Here is a 24399-nt window from a genome sequence, read left to right on the forward strand (position 1 = left end):
ACTTTTTATCCTAATTCTCGTTGGACGAGGTTACGCGAAAAAGAACGGTGCGCTACATCGAAGGTGGTGACACTATCGGTGGTGACAACGAGGTTGCGAACGCTAATGGAATTAGTCCCATCGCTAGAAGAGGGTGATGGAACGAAAGATGGATAACAGCAGGGTAGCCTGGAAGAAGATAGAGAGAAGGGTGAAGAGAAGAGGGGAGAGAGAGTCGGTAGAATACCGACGGGCCAATGAGAGGCCAGATCGTTGCCGAGGTAACCGCGGGGCTTTCCGACGGATTATTCGACCGAGATTGAAAAGTTAGCACCGTGTAGCAGGCGGGGGCTCGTCGACCGAGCCACTCCTGTTTCTCCGGAACGAGCGATCTACTCACGGCAGGGCTAACACAACGGATTAAGGCTTATTTTCACATCCGCAACAGCTCGACCCCTTTTGCTCGATGCTATTATGTTGCAACAGAATACCATGCAAACGCGCTCTTCCGTGTCTCGGCTCGTATACACGCATACGCGAATAAACACCGATTTTCCACGTTTCGATGCGTAGTCGATGCGATCTTTCACTTTTTACAATTTACCGCTCACGCGATTCTGTTTACCTTCGCGGGATACAAGTCAAGAGACAGGTTGAATAAGATCGAGATATTCCGATCCCCTTCGGTCCATGGTTTGCTTAGTCCGCCGTGCCGCTGCCGAACGAGCCGCTGATCATTCGTTGCAATTTTTCTTATCGGCCGGCCAAAGAGTACTTCGACCGGTTACATTTTTCTCGGAAAAACTTGGCGTTTTTCTATGAAAACCTCTATAGGCAAGATGACGCGACGCGGTTAGATCGCCTCGGGATCGTCGACGAAGAGTTCGTCGGTGACGGGTCAAGCGTGAGTACGTCTCGGAAAAGTGTTTACTTCTGCATGTACACGATGCACACGACGCGCGTCTGGCAAGCTGCTTACCCGGTAACCACTCGGAGGTTACCTGACACGTGCATAATTAATGCCCGTGATGACGAGGACGCGACACTCGCGCGAGCGCGCTCGCCCACGGATTATCTGTGTCGGGAAAATGAAACGGGAGAATGAAATATCCGAAAGTCAGGATCGCGGAAAGGGTGGGACGAGGAGGAGAGCGACGAAAGACGAGAGAAACAAACGTGTCGGAAGGAAGATGAAGCGATTCTTGCCGAATGGATGCCGAGGAGAACGAAAGGAAAGACCGGAAAGGACCAGGGAAAGGGGAGCGACAAGCAGGAAAGTTGTCCAAGTAACCGACGTGGAAACGCGGGGTAATGACTACTTTTTCATATTTTAATTACGCAGTAATTAATTGAAATGTTTCCCCGTTCGCGAGTGCACTCGAGCAAAATGAGAGGCGAGTAACTCTCCGCGTAGTCGGCTTCGGCTCGTTTTTTTCCTTTCTTCTGTGCAATTCCACGGGCTCCTCTGTCTCTACCGCGTTCGACCCGAGGATTTCCCGTTTCCTTCGTTCTTTCACCCTTTCTCGCGAAATTAGGTAGAAATCTTTTCACGGGGCTCGCTTCTCTATTAAAAATTTCAGCGTACGGCTAATTGTACCGTTAATGGCTTTATCGTGAAAGCCTGACCTCCTGTATCCTCGACACCTCGCTCGCCGGTAACCATCACCCTTCCGCTATCTGCAACCGTGTGCATCGCGCTTAAAGCACTAATTAAATTAGTTTCGTAGATCGAAACTCGTCGGCCAGACTTTCGATGCTATCGATTCGTGGCGATCATTAAAATAATTACGGATGTTCGCCGGTAATTGCACGGATACTCGGTTGCTTGTAACTCGGTTGTCTATAAATTGCCGCGATACTGCCGGTCGGTGATAATGGCTCTCGAAAATAGCTATCGAACGCTAAGACTTAGTAGATAAACAGAGTTAATTGGAAAACGTTTGATTCGCGTTCGATCGTTATCAATAAAGGCGTAATGACATCGACGTGGAGAATTTCGTTGAGATTGCGAGATGACCTGTCGCCGCTCGTAAGTAACCGTGTGCCGAATCTTAGCAACACTCGTGAAGCGCTCGTCGCTTTCTTCGTACACGTGCCTGAATTCTACGTTCCATATCTACCAAAGAAAGAACGTGCCCGATCGATGGAGAAAATTCGAAGAACTAAACGGCCGATGAACGCGTCGCATGATCGTTTCGCATCGAAGAGCGTTCGCGTGGTTTTCCAACGACTTAATCTTCGGTGGTCTTGTTGCGGTTGTTTTCTAGAAGTTTACTCTTATCCGGTATTCGAGAGAACGTTTCGGGCTAGCTGTCTCGATATCTCGAGAGGCACGAAGGACGCTTCGTTACTCGTTACCTGACGCTGACGCTCGTTGCGGTAGCAAGGGAACAATAGCGGAGACGAGAAGTAAGAAGGAGACGGAGAGAGATAGCCAAAACGAGGACCGGTAGGCACGCTTTTGTTAGGGAGGATGCTTGCTTGCTACGTGCAATTGTCATCTACTTGTTCCAACCATTGTTTCCGGTAACTCTTTCGCGGTAACGAGGAGGAACCTCAATTAGAACGGTTTGAGGACTTAAACGCCCAGAGGCTGCCGGGTTTTAAGAGGCAGCGAACATTGTTTCTTTTGAGCGATAACTCGGTGATACTTTTAGCTATATCGGTGCTCGTGGAACATCGTCCACCAACTTTTTTTTTTTTTAGCAGAGATAATTACTAGGCACGCTCGAGGGTATGATACCGTTACACCCTTTGCGCCGGAGTCATCGTTAACGTTGCCACGAGTTTTCTTTAAAAATTGAATCAACGGTATTTTTACAACTTGCAACGTGTTTAGAACTCACCGACGTTGCAAGTTGAAATAAAGTGGTTGACATTGGTCAGCGAATTTGTTGAGAAAATGATTGTTTTAAAAATTCGCGCATCTTAGATAAAACTTGATTCTACGGAAGTGAGATACCGTGGTTGTCCGTCGCAGTGATTACGTCCTCGAGGCGATCCAACGAATTTCGAACAGTCTTGAATCAATTACGCGGTATATATCTCGGGGAAGAAGTCTCGAATAAAACTACTGGATTTGGCTAAAGATCAGCCTGTTCGATCGACTACGAGTGGTTGAGTAATAGAAACGCGTGTCTCCGCTTTGCGGCTGGTATCCTGGTGTGCGACTCGGCGTGTACGCTTTGACGTTAACTCGTCTGCTTGCGATCTCCGCGAAAGCTTACCATCCAATAGAACTTTCATTTAAACCCTTTCAGAATTTACCAAGCATTTTTTTCTGTACAACGACCACCGAACCGATCGTTCGGCTCATCCTCCAAAAAATACAGAATTCTAGGCACTCGTTCAAAGCATTAATGGTACGAAAAACAGGGAATTTTGCGAGCCGCCGATTCGCGAAGCGAATCAATATTTGTTTCATTCAAGGGTGGCCACATAGTAGCGTACTATATACACTGTGTACATATAGACGTGTTGTCTGTTATCGGAAATCCATCCGAATATCTGGAATTTTTTTCGGCAGCATGCGCCACTCGTTTTATGATCGCCTGTGATACACAGGCGAAATTAAGATGTATAGAAGGCGGGATATGTTCGATGAAAAATAACAAAGTCGAACGAAAAAGAAACGTTGTATCTTGCGTCTCGTTTCCATTCTTCCCTTCTGAAACGTTAAATTAATACGTTTTCTGCGTTTAACATTGCGAATAGATATTTAAACCCATTGACAATTTCAAATGTTCCTGCTTATTTCGAACGCATCTTCTGCGACGTTTTCTTAAACTCCTACGTGATTAATCTTCTAGAAACTGCGCAAAAACACGAGAACAACGTCCACGATGGTGAATTGTTACTAGCGTCCTGGTATTCTAGCTGGGGCGGAATACGCGTCCCATCCCTAGATTCGAGGTCCCGGAGGTTCGTGCGAACCCCTTTCCGCGGTTATGCAGTCCTGATGCTACGAATGCTTCTGGCGCCACGCAGTTGACGAGTGACAGGACATTGACGAGTCTCGAGGGATGTTGCGCTTCCTTGAACGCGAAAGAATCCTTCCGTTTGATCGACCGAGAGAAAATTTCGTCTTATATAAAGTCCTGATCGACGGGGAATGCTCACCGTTTGGAAACTCGAGCAAGCTCGACAATCGATCTCCAAGGGGATCGATTCAGCCCCGAAATACCTGTTCGCATGATATCCTAGTGCGATTGGATGTTCGTAAGATATAAACACGTGTCGTCACGTTGACGAACGCAACGTACCGATAGCGTACATATTTTCTTATTCGTCGTGAATGGTAATGGACGGCGATGAGTCTCGGCACTATGTCGTCTTTAAAAGATGACAACCAATAATAATTATTTACTATCGCGTGAAGATTTTTAAACGAATATTTCGAAAGGACTGAAATTCGTTTAAGGATATTTTGCAAGTGGATTGAAAGATAGGGCTAGTGGATTTGATTAGTTCGATGGGAAGATCGTTGCGACGTTATGCGAGCCTAATGCATCTGTAATACCAGCGAAAAAAAAATGTTTCTGTATATGTATGATGATCACGTAGTACACACTTGATGTTCAACGCATACTCGGGATATCCATACGGGTATAGGGTTGCAGATGTCCAAGTAGGATGATGCACGTGATATGGATATCGAGGATACAGGTGAACCTATCGTGTCTCGTGTGCTTTCTTCTATCCTAATACTCGAGCTTATTTCGTCTTTTGAAGTCCTTCTAATAATAGCCTGGGATCCTTCTTCTTTGCGTGATTGTCTTTCGTTCGATGTGGGAAATATTATATTAAAACAATTTTTCAAGGATAATCGATATACGAATACCTAATGCCAATAGACCTAAAGCTTATAGACATCCTATCCAGTATAAGTAGATAGGATTAATACTTGATAAAATATAATATCTATGTTAATTAAATTAGATCAGCCACTTCCAGAACTTGCAGAAAAAGAATCATTTCGTGTCATCGATAAAACAGAGAATAAAAATTGATCGGTTACTTGCTAAAATTTCAAAGTCACAAAGACGTTCTTCCCCTCTCAGTTTACGATTACTTCAATACTTAAGAAACATGTTTTATACTGGAATATTGCTTCCAACATTTATGCAGCATTTCCTTGCATTTCACCTCCATCCGACTCTACTTTCCTCGACCCAAGTTTCCTCTTTACTTCCGGGTTGTACGTAGTTTTACAGAAATCAGTTCCGATCGGTAACTGAACCGACGAATTTTTAACTTATCCAAGTTTGAATCAAAGTAGTCGTTGTAACGGTGAATTCTACTTTTATGCAAAAGTAAGTAATATAGTACAAATTTCTATCCTTTGAATAAAATAGCAAAACTGTTTCGTCGGATCGTACTTCCAATAACGCGATAAACAACCAATCCTTATATTCGCAATTAGCCATCGCGAAGATCTCGATAATATGTAGAACACATACATCACATTCTCTCGATATCAGGATGAAGACATCAAGCACGCAATTTGGCAAATTTCTCCTGAAAAAGGCAAAGGTCTTAGTAACTGCTGGGCAAAGTAAGCAGGATTTCATCGTTCGTAGCAAGTCCTGCGTACATTCTGCAATCGTGTTGCGACCTATCCCACTCTATACACCCTTGATCCGGAAATATGCTTCGCGTTTGAGGCAATTATACTTGTTAATGTAGCCGCGTGATATCCTTAATTCAACTATATACTGTATTCTTTTCTCGACGAAACACTGTTTACTTCCACATCGATATACTACCCGTGGTGCGATTCCCAAGCAAACAGGTTGACGTATCGTCTACAGTCCACGTAATCGTTGATCCTACTACTCGCAGAGCAAATAATAATATCGAAGGACGTCGCTAAAGTTTATTAGCACAAAGATTATTGTAAGGAAATACAAGTAAGTAGCTGTATTTCACAAATTTTCTATCGAAATTTGCTTATATCGATAATTCTTTACATCGTAATTTAAACAATAAAAGTAATAAAAGTAGCTATACGTATTAAAAAATCCATACATGGCATCATGCAAATGGTGTGATGTTGTGGAAATAAGATGCTCTGCGTACTAGGATAACAGGATGCATTAGAAGTATCCCGTTTTCTACCCTTACGGAAGGTAAAGTAGGGTCGACGGCTATAAGTTAGATAAAAGTATACGTAGGCTCGGGGGCACGTATATTATCAAACACGCTGGAATCGGGTTCGTCATCCGGGTCAAATTCGTTGCTCATGGGATCGATCACAGGTGAAGGTCTTGGCACCCTCGAATACCAGGGTGGAACTGGACGCATTATACTTGCTTCTACCTTTTCTCGGACGATCCTTTCTTCCTCGTTTCCATCGATCTTTATCGCGGATTCACCTGCATACTGCATCATGTCGATCACATTCTCTTCGTACTCTTGAAGCTGTAATTTTTCAGCAATTAAAATCATAGACGCGACGATAAAAAAGATAATTTTAATCGCAATAGTAGCCGTGTTCTTACATCTCGTTCTACGATTAGTCTGAAATCTCTGGGATGTACACCTAATTTGCAATCATCGTTAACGGCATAATTTGCTGTCGACAAAATGTGCTTGCTTCCAGTGACGATATTGTATCTACGATTAAGCAGTCTTTCTCTGCAAATGTCACCACTCGCTTCCACAAATATTACTCTAAAATATTTAACACGCTGAACAAAATTTTCACAAACTTCTTCAGCTTTGGACATTTGTTTCGCTTTTTTACCTATTTGGAGGCGTAGGATTCAAATCTAATAGTTTAAAATCTTCTACAGTTTTTGGATATCCAGTTAAAACCCAACCCCTTTTCAAACACTCATACCCGGATATGTGTTTCTGAAAATAATAACATTGTAACACAGTTATTGATTCGATACATTTATCCATTGATTTTATCATACTTCGACGATTTGAATCCTAATTTCAGGCTTCGGTCTTTCCCCCCATTTGTACTCGAACAATCGAAGCATTTCCCCCAAAGGATTCTGTTGTAAGCGCGCCTGTTCTGCGATATAATCGTAATCAACTAAAATAGATGGCAACATTTACAACTCGTAACGAGTTATCGAGCAACGAGAAGCTAAAATAGGCTGTAAAATAAAAGTAGTACTGTGAACAAGATTGAATCGTTCGGCCAAATATTTTGCTAATGTAGTGCAACCAGATCCCCTAAATCCAATAAGCGCAATGCGAAAAAGCGACGGTGCTCCACAATGTTTCTTTGTTTTTGCCAGTTTTGCACAATCTTTCCCAAGTTCGTCGATGGACCTGATACCTACCTCGACTGCCTTGAAATCAATTTTTTTTTTTTCAAGTCAACAATTGTACTTTCACTATTCGCCGACATAGAAGCATAAGTATTATAAATTTAATTACAGACACAAATTCTTTTTAAAAGTTTAACTAACTATTAAACAATGCCTGTACGCTTCCAATAAGCCCCGACAATTTTTCAAGTAACGACGATTTTTTATATTTTTCTCTGTGTCTGTAGGATTACATGTTTCGCGGCAAGCGAATGCATCTGTGCAAATATTTCCCCAGTTTTCTAAAACAGGAAAATTATGTAAATTTATCGAATTTAGAGATATACCGTTCTTCGTAGTTGTACCATTGTCATCTGAAACTATAAGTTGTATCACATGCGTTGGTATTATTCCGCTACGCTGGAATATTTGTGCTTCTCTTTTCGTTCTTGGTAAGTCTATGAGACAAGCCAAAGGACAATTTCTTAGGTATTCCATCTTTTTAAATCGTGCTATAAATGTATCTACACGTGTGTAATTTATTACCAACTAATAGCCATCCACTTTCATGAAAAGTTCCGCGTTGTAGAATTTTCTTCATTGCATATGCAAGATCTTCCGATTCCTCGCACCGACAATCATCCTAATAGGGAAAATTCATTTCTTGAAAAGATAAAACAAAACTGTGAATGCTTTCGCTTACGTCATGCTGAGAGCAAGCTTTACGAAGATCTTTCAAGGTTAAAGGATGTACTCCCAATTCTTCGCGAAGAACATTAGCCAAGGCCATTCTATCTGTCCATATGAAATATTTTTTCTTTTTTCTTTTCAATTCAAGCAAATAAGTCTTAAAATAGCGACCCGAAGAAGTCTATCTAAGATAATTCTATCTACCAAAGTTTGCAGGTGCGATAAGGATAATGTTAGGAACATTGAGTCTTTTAGCAGCAAGTTGAAGATATTGCTTCATAAATACAAGATGATCTTCAGGTTTTTGGATCATTAATTGAGTTGCTATTTCCTATATACGTTTCGTTTTTGTAAGATTTTGATAAAACTGTATTATCGGTTATATTTGTAATATGGAGGTTATTTACGTAAAACAGTTCGTATAAGCGATGTTTCTCCATATAAGCCATAAATCTTGCGTTAATGGTACGCGCTTTCTTCTCTATTTCCTGCAATCCCGCCATCTTTTATGTTAAAATATTCGAGTTTAAAAAAACGTACTTCTATCTCGCTATATTTTATCATAAAGGATCGATACATTTTTTATGGTATCTAATAGATCTACTTCAATTGTTTCCCCTCTCTCATTTATAACAATATATTATAAACATATCGTGTATTATTTTTTTGTTTTTACCTACTTTACCTTTTAGAAGGTAATACAACACTTACGTTACTTAAATTGATTTACTTTTTTCCAATAGTTTATATAAAACATCAATTTCATTATTCTCATTGAATATTATATATACATTTATAAAACACTGCAATATGCTAAGACTAAGTATGCAGAGAATTGGATGGCGCCACGTGTTTTTATACTTTTTGTGTGTTACTAGATCTCAGGAAAGTGTGGAATATTGAGGTTAGATAGTTAGGTGCACGTTTCAGTATGTCAACCGATAAAAACATATCAGATGTCGCGAAAAAGATATCCGATATGGAGGTGGAAGAAACAGGGAAGAAGCTGACGCATAAAGAAAAGAAAAAATTGAAAAAGCAACAGGAATATGAAAAAACGATGGAAATGTTAACGAAGACCGGTGGTCAGGGTCATAGCGAACTTGAAACTAATTTCACTGTTTCCCAGACTCAAAGTCAACAGCGTGGTAATCAACAATTAGAAAATGCTGTTGATATTAAGGTTGAAAATTTTAGTATTGCTGCAAAAGGAAAAGAACTATTTACCAATGCCAGCTTGTTAATTGCACAAGGCAGACGTTATGGTTTGGTAGGACCAAATGGGTATGTATTTTTTCACTTCCTAATTCATAAAATATCATTTCGCTATCTTATTAAATCTTTATTATATATTTCAGTCATGGAAAAACTACCTTACTTCGTCATATAGCAAAGCGAGCTTTTGCTATTCCGCCCAACATCGATGTTTTATACTGTGAGCAAGAAGTTATTGCTGATGATACGCCAGCTGTGGAAGTAGTACTTAATGCAGATATAAAGTGTAAAGAATTAATGACAGAGTGTAAAAAATTAGAAGAACTGGTTGAACAAGGAGATACCTCTGTCCAAAACAGATTACAGGAGGTAATTCATTGAATGTAAATGTGTATATAAATATTTTATTATTGTACTATAATAATACATTTTTTATAGGTTTATGAAGAATTAAAAATTATTGGGGCAGATTCTGCAGAACCACGAGCTAGAAGAATTCTTGCTGGTCTAGGATTTAGCCGTGCCATGCAAGATCGTGCGACAAAAAATTTTTCTGGTGGCTGGCGTATGCGTGTTTCTCTTGCTAGAGCTCTTTTCTTAGAACCAACGTTACTGTTGCTCGATGAACCAACTAATCATTTAGATTTAAATGCTGTTATTTGGTTAGACAATTATCTTCAAGCTTGGAAAAAAACATTACTTATCGTTTCCCATGACCAGAGTTTCTTAGATAATGTGTGTACAGATATAATTCATTTAGATCAACAAAAATTGTTCTATTATAAGGGAAATTATAGTATGTTCAAGAAAATGTACGAGCAAAAGAAGAAAGAAATGATTAAAGCGTATGAGAAACAAGAAAAACGACTTAAGGATCTGAAAGCTTCTGGTCAAAGTAAAAAACAAGCTGAAAAGAAACAGAAAGAAGCCTTAACTAGAAAGCAGGAGAAGAACAGGACGAAAATGCAAAAACAAGAAGATGATAATGCACCTGCGGAATTGTTACAGAAACCTAGAGATTATATAGTGAAATTTAGTTTTCCTGATCCACCTCCATTGCAACCACCAATTCTTGGTCTTCATAGTATGTTATTATTATATTATATACATTACATTGCTTTATATTACAATAAATGATTTGAAAATTCATATTTTATTTCAGATGTAACCTTTCATTATGAAGGGCAAAAATCATTATTTATCGACGTTGATTTCGGTATCGATTTAAGTTCTAGAATAGCCATAGTTGGGCCTAATGGGGTCGGTAAATCTACGTTTTTGAAGTTACTAACAGCTGATTTACAACCTGTGAAAGGGGAGTTAATAAGAAATCACAGATTAGTAAGTAACAGTAAAAATTAATTTTATTATTTTAAATGACAAATTCGTATACTTAAATTATGCTTTATCGTTTTTAGAGGATAGGAAAATTTGACCAGCACTCTGGCGAACATCTAACGGCTGAAGAAACGCCGTCGGAATATCTAATGCGTTTATTTGACCTTCCATATGAGAAAGCTAGGAAACAATTAGGAACATTTGGACTTAGCTCTCACGCGCATACAATTAAAATGAAAGATTTATCAGGAGGTCAAAAGGCACGAGTAGCATTAGCTGAATTATGTTTAAATGCACCTGATGTTGTAATTTTAGATGAACCAACAAATAATTTGGACATAGAATCAATCGATGCGCTAGCTGATGCTATCAATGATTACAAGGGAGGAGTTATCATCGTCTCTCACGATGAGCGTTTAATTAGGGATACAGAATGTTGTTTATATGTAATCGAAAATCAACAGATTAATGAAATTGATGGAGATTTCGATGATTATAGGAAAGAACTGCTGGAAAGTTTGGGAGAAGTCATTAACAACCCGAGTATAGCCGCGAACGCAGCTGTTCTACAATGAATATTTTTGCTTTGTAGGATAGTAATAATTTCCAGTGGCCCATAAAATCGATCCCTTTAAATAAATATTCCATCAATATATTAATTGTTTTCTCCATATTAGCTTCTTTCCTATAATAATATTGCCAATTCTTTATTATTATGTTTGAAATATGACTATCAATGCTTTAAATACGAGATAATTTGTGCTTTGAGATGCATCAAGTTTGATAGGACTAAAAAATTGTATTTTAATAGTCAAAACTTTTAACGCGAATTACAATTATTACATGAAATGCTGGAATATATTGTTCTCAATGAAATAATTTTATTACCTATAAAATTAAGATATTCTAATTCTTTAAAGTTTTCACACGCTTGATAGTTACAATTTATTTCAATAATTAGACATATTAATCAGGTCTTCAAAAAAAACATTTATATACATTTGTATTATTAAGGTCTGCAAAATTGTATTCTATATTATAAATATTTACTTTCCGTTTGTAGAAAAAAAATAGAAATCATTTACATATTGATCTCTACTTAAATAACATGTACATATATGAATTTGTATGAAAATGAGAATATATATGTATATATATATATATTATACATATACGATATTATGTAGTTAGAAGATGAAATAATTTTCCTTGGAAAACTTTCTTATCATAAACTACTCTAGTGATTTCTAAGAAATTTAAAGAGAGTTGGTTCTACTGAAATGCGTATAACCGGCGGCGCAATGTTCGCTGCCAAAAGGGGCAGACGAGTGATGTGAAAATTGTCAAATATTTTGTGCGAGGTGGTGTCCCGCGGTGAATTTGATAGTGTTCCAAAAGACCGTCGCAATGTCCAGTACTCTGGAGAATAAGATTCTGAATTTACAAGAACGTCTTAGAGCAGAAAATGAATCAAGAGATAGAGATAGACAGAACAGCGAGGTTGGACCAGGAACGAGTCTTCAACCGTCATCCTCGGGGTCTGTCTCGAGTTCTGCCTCACGACGTGAGTTTAATTTAAACGACACTTATAAAAATAATAAAATCTTTTCTTGACGTTTTTTCCAAAAATTTCCAATTGAATTTTGCTTTTACTACTTGTCGTACAGGTTATGTTGATCATCACAATTTATTCTGTTGATTCTATATACGATACTCTTTTGGTCTTCTTATCTAACGCGTAGTTTATTTCATTCAACCTGTTGGTAAATTAATAACATTTATACACGCATATGTTTTTCATTTTGATAAATAGATTGTGTTTTGAGATAAACTGAAATATGTTTAAATGAATCATAAACAAACACAATGTACTTTTTTTTAATGGAAGAATCTCTTTGTAATGATAAGGATGATTATTTTCTTTTATCTAGTTTTGAATTGTTATTTGTCTTCAAGCAAACTTGTTAATGTTTGTCCATCAATAATAAAAGACATTGCATGTGTATTGAAAATGTAAGATTATTTTTTTATTGAAGAATGTATGTCACTTCCTACACCTCTAGTTAGATATAAAAATGATTTTGAACTCTTATCTTTAATGCAGCTCCAATTCCAACATTGAAAGTCTCACAGATACCTCCAAAGAAACAGGATAGTGAATTTGAATCAAAACTACAAGAAATCATGAAAATGAATGGTATTTTAAATATTAATGGTCAGAGGTATCAAACTGAAATGAAAGACTTAGAACATCTAGGTGAATTGGGAAATGGTACCTGTGGACATGTTGTTAAAATGAGGCATAAACCTAGTGGTGTACTCATTGCCGTTAAACAAATGAGGCGTTCTGGTAACGCAGAAGAGAATAAAAGGATAATTATGGATCTTGATGTTGTGTTAAAATCACATGATTGTCCATATATTGTGCAATGTTTGGGTTGTTTTATCACCGAATCTGATGTGTGGATTTGTATGGAACTAATGGCAACTTGTTTAGATAAATTATTAAAAAGAACCAGGCAAGCAATGCCTGAAGAATTTTTAGGAAAAGTTACAGTAGCAGTAAGTAAATCATAAGTTTATGATAAGTCTTATATTTGTCTTAATTCTACCTGGATTATTATTTATGTAAAAAGAATTATATCTTTACAGACAGTAAAAGCATTATCATATTTGAAAGAAAAGCACGGTGTAATTCACAGAGATGTGAAGCCTAGTAATATTCTTCTTGATGAAAGGGGAGGAGTTAAGTTATGTGATTTTGGTATATCTGGCAGATTAGTTGATAGTAAAGCAAAAACTAGAAGTGCAGGATGTGCTGCTTACATGGCTGTTAGTACACATAATGTTATTTCTTGTTATGCTGAAGTTTAAAATTGTTTTATAAAATACTGCTATACTTTTGCAGCCTGAAAGAATTGATCCCCCAGATCCAACAAAACCAGACTATGATATAAGAGCCGATGTTTGGAGCTTGGGTATCACTTTAGTCGAATTAGCTACAGGAGTATTCCCTTACAGAGATTGTAAGACTGATTTTGAGGTAAACTGAATATATTATATAAACATATATTATATAAATGGTAGTATTTGATGTGTTTAAAATGCTCGTTATACTTATATGAATTCATAGGTACTGAGCAGAGTAGTGCAAGATGACCCTCCCTCCCTTCCACCAGATGCACTCTTCTCAAAAGAATTTAGAAATTTCGTGAGTTGTTGCCTTACAAAAAATTATAAACATCGTCCAAAATATCATAAACTCATGGAGCATCCTTTTATCCGAAAACACGATGTACCACAAGATGAAGAAACAAACTCCTCAGTACTAAATTCTGGTTGCCAATGGTTTGGCAGAGTTATGCAGCAATTAGAGCCAAGGTAAACTGTTAATAAGCATATATCGTAAATATTATAAGATAGTTTTCAAGTATTGTATAGAAAATTTTTGATTAAAAAAATCATGTGACTTTAGAAAATGTGGTAGAGATATGTGCTATTAGAAAAGACCATTCTATAGGAAACGAATAGAGTTTTAAACATGGCATGATATTCCCAACTAATATTATAATGATTTGGTTTGGTTTGAAAATAACCGGGTATTGTTCTTTTATATTAGTTTAAAAAATTTTTAACACACTTCAGCATTCATGGTTAATGGGTAGGTATTAAAGGAGCTCGAAAAATTACACTGAGTTTTAAAGTTGGATTTTTGTTGGATACTACTAGTTTTTATATATTTATCTTTTATTCATTGCCAAACAACATTTACAAACCTGTCCATACATTTCGATTAAAAGTTTGCGTGCGTGTTAAATTGTGTTGCAGCGTTGAGCTTGAGGGAGGCAGCGCAGCATAGCATCCCCTCTCCCTCGCCCCTGCCCCTTCTTCCATTTTCCTTAAAAACTTACCCATAAACTCCAAAAAACTTAAAAAAAATACACCTCACAATTATCCAAAAATCTGCCCGATTTTCATTTCGAGTTGTTTGGTTTGTGCACGCGCCTGTTACACACCCCACCCTTCAACCCCTACTCATGGTAAGCATTGTTTTTATTTATTTGAATATTCGTTTATTTGTCTTTATATTATGTAGCGATCATTCAGTGGCACAAATAAGATTTCCCTGTGCACACTCCATTCATTATAAAATAGTTATATTTGTTTAATTATATTTGTATTTTTATCCTTATCTTAAACGTTAGTATATGTCAGTTAAACATTTTACTTGTGTTTTTAGCATGTAATATTTTGAATTTTTTAATTTTGACCACAGATATTCTTTATGACCTTGGTAAAAATTCCTCTATCCTCGTTTGTGTTGCATGATTCTATGATTAACGTTCTAACTTCTATTAACCCCATATAAACTCAAGTTTTTTGCAGAACCAACATGATACAATTATCTTGGGTACCAGTGACATTTTTACACAAATCAAGTTATTTTGGGGGACCAGTAATTTTTTTTTGATGATATATAAAACCGTAGTTTAATATTGTTGAATTCAGTTTCAGGTTGCCAGGGTGGCAGCAACGAGTTGCGGGTCATGTATCTTTGAAACAAACAGCTCATCTCAGGGCTCAGTCTGAAGTACCAGCTTTCCTACGAAGCAATGTCACCAAAGACTCACAGAACTCCAGCTTTTTGCCATTTCATCAACGATCAAATAGTGAGAATGGTGCGAACTATGTATCTTATAGTCCATACGCGCTTAGACGAAAGGAAATTTCCAGGCCGTTTTCTCCTCCTTCGTCCAATGACATGGATACATCGGAATCGAATTTTCAACGACCGTATTCACCATATAGGCATGCCGATCAAAATAGGGATTATTCTTCGAATCATTGTTCTCTTAATGGACAAGGTAGGCAAGAAGGAAGACCGTTCTCTCCTTATCGACAGGATGCTAGTACAATAGACGCGGGAAGTAGACTCTATTCACCATATCATGGGCGCTTCACGGAAGATCGAGACACCAGTAAAGAAAGATGGCAAGGTGTCTCTAGATCTTTAAGTCCGTTTGCTCGTGATTATTCACCTTGGAGAAGAGAAAACGTTGACCCTCCAAATGTAGTACAATCAACTGAAAGTGGGCGGTATTCTCCGTTTCTTCAACAACGATTAGGACAAACTCCATCTGTGCCTCAAACTCATCCCCAAACTCAAGATATTTATGGTAGTCCTATGATTAGTCGTAAAAGGTAAATAACGATAAATGTTGTAATCCGTTGTTGGTATGATTAATAGCGTAGATATTATTATATATATTCATTTTTTAAATACAGGTTTCCTTCTGAACCCCCTCCACAAGGATCTCATGGTTCTACCAGCCCCGAATTATTAATTTCCCGTTTTGCTCATCAATTGAAGCAAGAACCGTCACCTGTTATGCCACCTGTTCAGGGTGGGTCTAAAGAATCTGCCAAGAAGCGTTTTGCTTCTTATGTTCGTCTTAGACTTGGAAGCGAACGTGCTCCTTCGCCGGAACCACCGCCGAGATTGAGTCGCGGTGAATCTCCTCTTGCCCTTAGAAGGAATTTAGTGGATCAAGCCTCTCCTTCTTTTGCACGAAGGTATTGTTTTTCTTTTTTTGACTTCAAGCGTATATAAGATGTGAACAATTTTTTAATTCAATGCATATTCTTTTCAAGGTACGTTTCATCTTCTCCACCTCAACCTCCACCGAGAAGATTGTCGGAAAGCAATTCCGTGCCCGGTAGCCCTCAACATGTACGAGCTCGACTACGTTACACTCCCGAACCTCAGAGGAGACCTCCGCCTCCATAACCCACCGTTACGATTAAATCATATTCCTTGTTGGTGCCATATGCGATAAAAGTAATTGAATTAATCACATGTACCACGTAGAACGGTGTTATAATCAACGATGGTTGTGCACACAAGTGACCTGTGCACAGTGTACTTGAAAACAGTTCTAAACCAAAAAATAGTTGTTTGTAATACTCGGTGATATTGTGAATTCTAATTTAGTACGTATTTTAAAGAAGAACTTGGATACGTACTATGTATGATGTTATTATTGAACATTGAATATTGCTCGTAAGCACGAAAAGAAAAGTTAGACTCCTAAATTCGAGAGGACGGTCTTTGGGATTCATTTTTGCACGATTTCCGTGGCTGTAACGTACCGCGTTGAACTACTTTGTCAATAACTCTCTTATCGACGTGTATTTGTATAGGATATGCAATTACTGATGCAATACGATGCTCAACTTTTTATATTGCTTGTAAAGATATAAATAAATGTAGTATGTTCGACGTTTTTCTAAAAAAAAGCGACAAAAAATAAAAAAAATTAGAAAAAAACAAAAAACTAAAAGATAAAAGAAAATCTTTATTAGGAGATGCGGCATCGTACTGAACGCGTAAACCGTTCCTATCATTCTTCGTTTACGCTTCTTTTCTTATCGAGGAACAAGCGAGAGTATGTGAAACCAAACATGTAAAGCAATTCTCTCTTCCTCGGGCGGCCTTGCAGTATCTCTGCAACTCGACTTAGCAATGGCGACATTTTTCACATTCATTATCGTTTGTAAAATAATACCAAACACATACAGCGATCACTAGATCGATTGAGTGAAAACCAAATTATAAGAAATATTAACGACGTCTCCGTAAGGGAAGCACAAATATTCACGTCTCCTAGATTCTACGAGTTTCAACAGATGTATATTATTTAAAATAAGAGGCGTGTTTGGGCTAGTACGTTGTAATTATTATTTTTAATTAACATTTATTCATTAACTTTGTTCAATCTACACTCGTAATCACCTTTGTCGCTTATTTGACAAAAGGATCTGTTGCAATGTAAATAAACTTATATTTATACGATACCATTGACTCGTTTCATTTACCCTGTATTAAATTTCAGAATAGGTCATGAGTAATTCACTAGCATCTATGATTACCTATCTCGCATTGGCGCTGCCATTTATTAGTTACAATGTATTTTTATCATGTACTGCCACGTAACGTTAAGCAATTTCTTTTCGTCAGGCGCTCATGCGCGATGCTATTATTGCACTGTAATGGTTTCATTTAATTACAATAATTTCACTTTCTATTTTGTTACGAATGTCAATAAAATTACGAAGTAATCGCGTTAACATATTTATCTGAAAGATCAATTATACCTATTTTACATCAGGAATTTTAATATATAATTCATTAGTAATGAAATGATATTTGTATGTACACTAATCTTGCTACTTTCATGTATGTAAATGAATATGCGTAAATATGCAGAATAATGAATTTTTTCTGAAGGTATGAAACTGTTAGGTATGAAGACATTATATGAAATCACGTATATAAATAATATATTAATTTTCACTTCTGGATTGTAATTTTTAATTGTATGGAAAATAAATCTCAGTAGAGAATGAAATTATTACTTTATTAATAATTATTAAATTATTAATGAAATTCTTTTGATTTAACGAATTAGCAAAGAATTCATTATCTTTTTTGTTTTCAATGTGTAAGTGTATAGATTTATGATCGTACACTATATAGATATGCATATTGTACATTTTTCATGTAATTCGTGTATATTTGCATTATTTACACGTAATGTAATATAAAGAAAACATTATATAATTCTTGAAAATTATAAGAGAGTACATGATCTTGTACGAGAAGGGCTTGGTCGAAGATCATTTTAAAAATAAATTCTTTGCTCGAATCGGCCCGTCCCTGAGTAATCAATATGGCCTCCAGGTCTACGCGGGGCACGCTAGCGTAGTGTAGATATTTCTCCAAAAATCTTTAGAACAAATAGTTTCTGTGATAATGTAATTAGTCAAGCTATTGAAAAGTGTATGGAGAGATATTTTCATGGTGTTTATAATAATATCAGTGATAGTATTCAGTCAGAAAGAGATTTAGAAGGCATTCCATTGCCTTTGTATCTAGTTGCACTTTGCGGAAGACATCGTCAACGTTGCAGTACGATCCGGTAGTCGTTCAGCGTTTAACGATTAATTTATTGGCCATCGAATTTTATGATGAGGTGGCATTTTAAGTGTAAGGATTCATAGTTTCCAGTTAATATCTATTATTATGTCGGAGGATAAAAGCAAGGAAGATGCCACGATGGAGGGTTGTCAAGAAGGGGGCGAAGAGGATGATATGGCTGCCGAGAGGGTCGAAGATAAGGTCAGTATCCAACAGATCCTCGAGGGTATGACGAATGAATTTAACAAAAATGTGAGTCCCGTAAAAAGTACAGAAATTAACCGATCAGAGAAGTCAGATCACAAGGAGATCGAAAAACCGGTGATGCCTCTTGACGAAATGCCACCAGATGAGAAAGAAATTGCTGGAACAAAGGATGAAGAAGATGTTCCAATGAAACAGAATGCCGCGGAATCAACGTTGACGGATGAAAATCATAAAGAAGATGAAAATACTGGGAAACAGGAAACTTTGAAGAAGGATAACGGAATTCCGCGTATTGTCCTTACATTCAGGACAATTGACGAAAATACTGATCACGGTAAAAAAACCAAGATATCAAGTTGCTCTTCCAACCTTACTTTAGTTCCTGATGAATTAGCAAATTGTGATCAAATTGGTGGTGTTTCTGTCAAGATTGAAAATTCAGATGAAAATTCTGACACTGTTGAAAAATCAGATTCAGATGAAGGTAGAACGGAAGAACCGGTCAAACAATCTAAAAACAGAGAACCAGAAGGAAATATAGAGGAATCAAAATCACCAAAGGAAGATACCAGTGTAATAACAGAAAATAAAAATACTGTTCTTAATGAAAAAACAAAGACTGATGAACCAGATACTTCAACAGAACCTGTAGAAAAAGTGGATCAAGCAGACAGTACAGTCCCAGTTACTAGGAAAAGAAGAACAGGACGACCTAGATTAAGAGCACTTAGGTTTCTTATTTTCCTTTATCCTAAATATGTAAAATATTATGCATGATATTCGTAAACATTCTATGACATTTTTAGTGATCATACTGAAGAACCTCCAGGTCCTAAACGTTCAGCTCGACGATTATGTAAAGAAACATTGAAGAGTACTGTGCTAGAAAGTGCAATGGCAAGAAAAGAAAAATCTAATTATACAGAAGAAAATTTACAATTTAAAAAACAAAGGAAATATAACAAACCAGGGAGACCTAAGAAGGTGATACAGGGGAAAGATCAAAATAAACAGTTGCAAGCTAAACCGCCTGACATACGTCAGGAAATAGAGTCTTCTATTTCAGATGGAAATATCACTATTTCTGAGGTAAACTCAACGTTAGAATATTCTAGAAATTCTACCATATCAGAAAATATTGTAAATGAAACAGTGCTGGATGAGTCACAAAATTTTTCATCCGACTTTGATGGTATGCCGAAATTGTCTCCTATGATAAAAAGCTCAGACTCACAAGCAAAGCTAGGGAACTCAATTGGCAATTCCACAAATGATGACATATCTTTAGCAGATATTGAAAAGCCATTTTTAAAGCCAGCTGCTGGTAGGCCCAAACGAGAAAGGGGAAGGCCTAGAGGAAGTCAAGCTGCGAGGAAAATAGCTAAAGTAGATTCATTTGAAGGTATAAAAAGAAATACAAAATATACGCTTTTATTATACTTTACATAGTATAATTTCCATTATATCTTTTTAGATGGATCTGTATCAATTGCAGAAACAGGCAAAAACAACGATTATCCCGAAGGTAATATTTCAAAATTTCTTGATATGCGTAATTATCATAAAAGAAGTGATTTTATTAATTTGTATATAACTCTAGAAGGCATAGTACCTGCTAAAAGAACAAGGAGAAGTATGGTTCCAAGTCCAAGTCCTGCAGAGGGACAAGCTGCGAAGCCAGAATCAACAGCGATTATAAGTGAAGTTAGTATAGTATAGTAAAATAGTACAATTAGTATTTTTTATTCCAGAGACACATGTTTCATTATATTTTTCAGACATATGGTCAATCAATGTTATGTTTATGTCAAGTAAGGTCTCAACTATATGTGACAATCACTGGTTCTGGGGCACCATTATATTGTACTGCGATAGATTCGATCGATAATAGATTGGTAGGTTGTTGTAATGAAGTTGATAGCAATGATGTAGCAATGAGAAGGCCGAGTACACGTGTTCCTTTTATCATTTTATGTCGAATGCACAAAGAAAGACTTTTAAGACATAATTGTTGTCCTTCTTGTGGGCTGTTTTGTTCACAAGGAAGGTTTGTACAATGTATTAATGGTCATCAATATCATCGTGAATGTGAAATTTATCCAAATAAAAAGGGTGTTTGTCCTCATTGTGGAAATGAAACTACAGCATATGATGTAATGGTGACCATGAGTGGCTTAAGAAAACCTGTATTCATTCCGACCCGAAAGAAGTTCTCAAAACTGCCTTCTGCAAAAATGAGTTTACCAGGGAAAGGTGATAACACAAAGTTGGCAGAGCGTCCTCCTAGTCCTCTAATTCAAGCAGATATTATTAAGATACCTGAGCCATCTGTTAATACCGAGAGGCCGGAACGTTATACTATCATGAGCCTTTACACATCTGTAAAGAATGGAGATTTGGAAAAACTGGTTAACGTTTTAGGTACGTTGCTGTACCATTTCTGCTTTGAAAGTACGAGGAATGGCTCGTAATGACTCTTAATGTTTTAGCGTGTGGATACAATGCAAATCATACATTCCGGGATTATGCTCATCGGACTGGTCTTCACATAGCCGCGGATAAAGGTCACTTGTCTTGTGTACATGTTTTGGTACAAGCTGGCGCTCAATTAGACGTGATGGATAGAAATCAGTTGACACCTTTGATGTTAGCCGCTAGTAAGGGTAAAGCTGATGTGGTAAAATACTTAATAAGGATAGGTGCTGATGTTACATTGAAAGGAGAAGATGGTATGACTGCTTTACACATGGCTGCTAAATCTGGTCATTTAGAAGTGTGTAGAATAATTTTGACAGAATGCAAAGCACCAAGAACATTAGTAGGTAATTAAATTTTTACTAAAGTAGCGTTATATTGTTTGAATTGGTTTAATATTATGTGTAACAATAACTTCTTATGTTCTGTTAGATTCAGTGGATGATGGTGGATGGACTAGTTTAATTTGGGCTTGTGAGTTTTGTCATACCGATGTCGCGCGATTTTTGTTGGATAAGAAGTGCGATCCTTTAATTCGAGATGCAGAACAAAACATAGCGTTACATTGGAGTGCTTTTAGCGGAAGTTCAGAAATTACAGAAATGCTACTTAACGAAGGGTGTGACGTGAACGCTGTCAACGTTCATGGGGACACACCTTTGTAAGTATTTTAATGCTTATATAGTTAAAATAATTAAGTTTTTGTACAATATTTAATGACGTTACAGGCATATAGCTGCAAGGCAAGATCAGTATGCAGTTAGTGTTCTTTTATTAGCTCGTGGTGCTAAAATAGGAGAAGTTAATGCTGCAGGGGAAACTGCAGTAAATTGTTGTACAAATGATGGTGATACTATGTCTGCTTTAAGATTAAATGCCAAAGTCAATGAACTTTCTGAACACATGTGGGAAAAAACAATCAAAATATTAACTAAGTAATTATCAGAATGAATATGTGTTTATCTTCAGTAGAGTAATAGCGATATTAACGATATGCTTTTAATGATTTATTTTTATAGTGATATTTCACGTGGTAAAGAAGCGAATCCGATACAATGTGTCAATGGATACGATTCCGAAGATAAGCCAACAGATTTTCTTTACGTGACTGAAAATTGCTTTACCAGCAATATAAATGTTGATCGTACGATAACGTCCTTACAATCTTGTCGATGCGAAGATAATTGTAGTTCAGAGAAGTGTTTATGTGGGAATATAAGTTTAAGATGTTGGTACGATGAGGAAGGAAAATTGATTCCTGAATTTAATTATGCAGGTATATTAAATATGCTGCTTAAATGTAATGTTTCTAATATGTAGAATAAATGTTTAGGTGTTTTATTATTTATCTAGATCCTCCAATGTTGTTTGAGTGCAATCCAGCGTGTGATTGTAATCGCATAACGTGCAATAACCGCGTTGTTCAGCATGGATTAACGCAAAGGTTTCAATTATTTCGAACGAAAGGTAAAGGATGGGGACTTAGAACGCTACGGCACATTCCTAAAGGTTCCTATGTATGTGAATATGTGGGCGAGATTATTTCGGATTCTGAGGCAGATCATCGAGAAGACGATTCTTATCTATTCGATTTAGATAATAGAGTAAGTATCAAACATTTTATTTCTGTACAAGATCGAATACTTTAACTCAAGAGATTCTATACGCGTGCAGGATGGAGAAACATATTGTATCGATGCGAGACGGTATGGAAACATTGCTCGCTTTATAAATCATTCTTGCGCACCCAATCTCTTGCCAGTGCGAGTGTTTGTTGAGCATCAGGATTTGCATTTTCCTAGGATAGCATTTTTTGCGAATCGCGACATCGAGGCAGATGAAGAGCTCGGGTATGTTAAAAAAAAACGATTGGCACGTGAAAATCACGATACATGTATATACTAGTAAACGGCGTTTCATGCTATTTCCTTTGGTTAATAAAACCCACTTCTGATTTGGTTTTGGTTGGCTAATCGTCATCGCTGGTAATTTTGGTTTCTTCGCCTTACTCATTCTCAAAGTCCTGCTTGACTCTTTCGAAACATGTGAGCTTGATATTGTTTCCATATCTTAAAATAGATAAACTGACACATCGAGTATGATATTTATTACTTTATTTTCCTTTTCTCTTGCTGATTTCGAAGATGGTAAGTTTCGTTATACGGCATTTTATTCCACGAAGGAAAACGTATTGTCAGTGTACTGTAAGAATGCTCGAAGATCATGTTATTCTTGAACATCGATTTTCATTAACGTAATTTATTTATCACTGAAGACCAATACGGAATTGTTTGCCTTCAGCTTCGATTATGGAGAGAAATTCTGGATAATAAAATGCAAGTCATTCACATGTACCTGTGGAGCCGAAAACTGCCGATATTCTGAGAAGACTATACAAGTTACTTTGGACAACTACCGCAGAAAAATACAGCAAGAAGAAATGCTGGCAGCTCAATAATCGTAATCCTAAAGCAATTTAGCAAATTCTATACACTTATTTTAGTTATTAGTTTAATGTTTTTCCTTCTTATTACTCGGAATGTTAAATAGAGAATCTCAAAGTTTTTTAACTTGTTTAAAACAATCTTCGTACGATTTAGTCTGTGAAATTGAGAAAAGTACAAGTACAAATGGTGATGGGATCTTCGTAGGAAGAATAACTAAAATGATGTTATCTTGCTATTCGAGCTAAGAAGGAACTACGTTTTTCTTATTCCAGTTCGTCAAAATCGAACATATGTCCATATTAATTTACTCAACTTGACCATATTTTTCCTATTTCTGCCGATTATCTCGTGAGAATATGTCTCGGGAGATGTGCCACCTTACGATTCTTTCCTCTTTTAAATGAAGTAATATGCATAATATATGTTGTTACATAGATCTCGTACATAATGTACGAGTTATAATGGAATGTGTGTTTGTAATTGCTATAGTTTTGCGAATGATGTGCGTGATTAGGAAAAAGTAAATCGCTGATTGATGTACGTTATGGATGCAGTGCATTCGAAGTTCGTAACAACTGTCATGTTATGATTAAAGTTACGAGTTCGATACTTGCTTATTCAGTTTTATAGAATGATTGTTTATAAATGTTCGTTTCATTACGAACAGCTTAGAACATAAGCACACCTTTTTGTACAAATTATTGATTTTTTGTATAATAAAAGAAATGTAGTTCTTTTCAAGATATATTGTATTTTCGTTTGATTATACTCGTCTAATATCGACTAAATTCAATCTGCAATACTG

The 24399-nt window shown here is 36.8% G+C and overlaps 4 protein-coding genes across 6 annotated transcripts; 3 read left to right on the forward strand and 1 right to left on the reverse strand.

Annotated features, from left to right (window-relative positions):
- Positions 1-4314: 4314 nt before the first annotated feature.
- Positions 4315-8805, reverse strand: LOC126864508 (adenylate kinase 8). The gene is made up of 11 exons (XM_050615921.1): positions 8342-8805; positions 8146-8265; positions 7948-8115; positions 7791-7887; positions 7610-7702; positions 7407-7546; positions 7109-7313; positions 6900-7024; positions 6725-6834; positions 6480-6651; positions 4315-6399 (listed from the first exon to the last, which is right to left on the reverse strand). The coding sequence occupies exons 1-11, from the start codon at positions 8435-8437 to the stop codon at positions 6133-6135; spliced, it is 1593 nt and encodes a 530-aa protein (XP_050471878.1). The 5' UTR covers positions 8438-8805; the 3' UTR covers positions 4315-6132.
- Positions 8806-8812: 7 nt separating this feature from the next.
- LOC126865243 (ATP-binding cassette sub-family F member 1) lies at positions 8813-11342 on the forward strand. Its single transcript, XM_050617562.1, has 5 exons — positions 8813-9218; positions 9293-9518; positions 9588-10233; positions 10312-10490; positions 10568-11342. The coding sequence occupies exons 1-5, from the start codon at positions 8866-8868 to the stop codon at positions 11060-11062; spliced, it is 1899 nt and encodes a 632-aa protein (XP_050473519.1). The 5' UTR covers positions 8813-8865; the 3' UTR covers positions 11063-11342.
- Positions 11343-11488: 146 nt separating this feature from the next.
- On the forward strand, positions 11489-17342 carry LOC126865238 (dual specificity mitogen-activated protein kinase kinase hemipterous-like). The gene is made up of 8 exons (XM_050617541.1): positions 11489-12051; positions 12592-13049; positions 13140-13319; positions 13396-13530; positions 13621-13868; positions 14997-15689; positions 15774-16061; positions 16140-17342. The coding sequence occupies exons 1-8, from the start codon at positions 11895-11897 to the stop codon at positions 16273-16275; spliced, it is 2295 nt and encodes a 764-aa protein (XP_050473498.1). The 5' UTR covers positions 11489-11894; the 3' UTR covers positions 16276-17342.
- An 860-nt stretch (positions 17343-18202) lies between these two features.
- LOC126865231 (histone-lysine N-methyltransferase EHMT2) lies at positions 18203-24339 on the forward strand. Of its 3 annotated transcripts, XM_050617525.1 has the most exons (12): positions 18203-19403; positions 19479-20074; positions 20147-20197; positions 20273-20376; positions 20451-21093; positions 21162-21494; positions 21580-21808; positions 21876-22082; positions 22167-22423; positions 22501-22751; positions 22822-22997; positions 23449-24339. In XM_050617525.1, the coding sequence occupies exons 1-12, from the start codon at positions 18571-18573 to the stop codon at positions 23603-23605; spliced, it is 3837 nt and encodes a 1278-aa protein (XP_050473482.1). In that variant the 5' UTR covers positions 18203-18570; the 3' UTR covers positions 23606-24339. The 3 variants fall into 3 exon arrangements, with proteins under 3 accessions (XP_050473482.1, XP_050473481.1, XP_050473483.1); XM_050617524.1 differs by having other exon boundaries at positions 20147-20376; XM_050617526.1 differs by lacking the exons at positions 22822-22997; positions 23449-24339 and having other exon boundaries at positions 22481-22627.
- The last annotated feature ends 60 nt before the right edge of the window (positions 24340-24399 follow it).

Source organism: Bombus huntii, chromosome 4, assembly GCF_024542735.1.
Source record: "Bombus huntii isolate Logan2020A chromosome 4, iyBomHunt1.1, whole genome shotgun sequence".
Classification (NCBI taxonomy): domain Eukaryota; kingdom Metazoa; phylum Arthropoda; class Insecta; order Hymenoptera; family Apidae; genus Bombus; species Bombus huntii.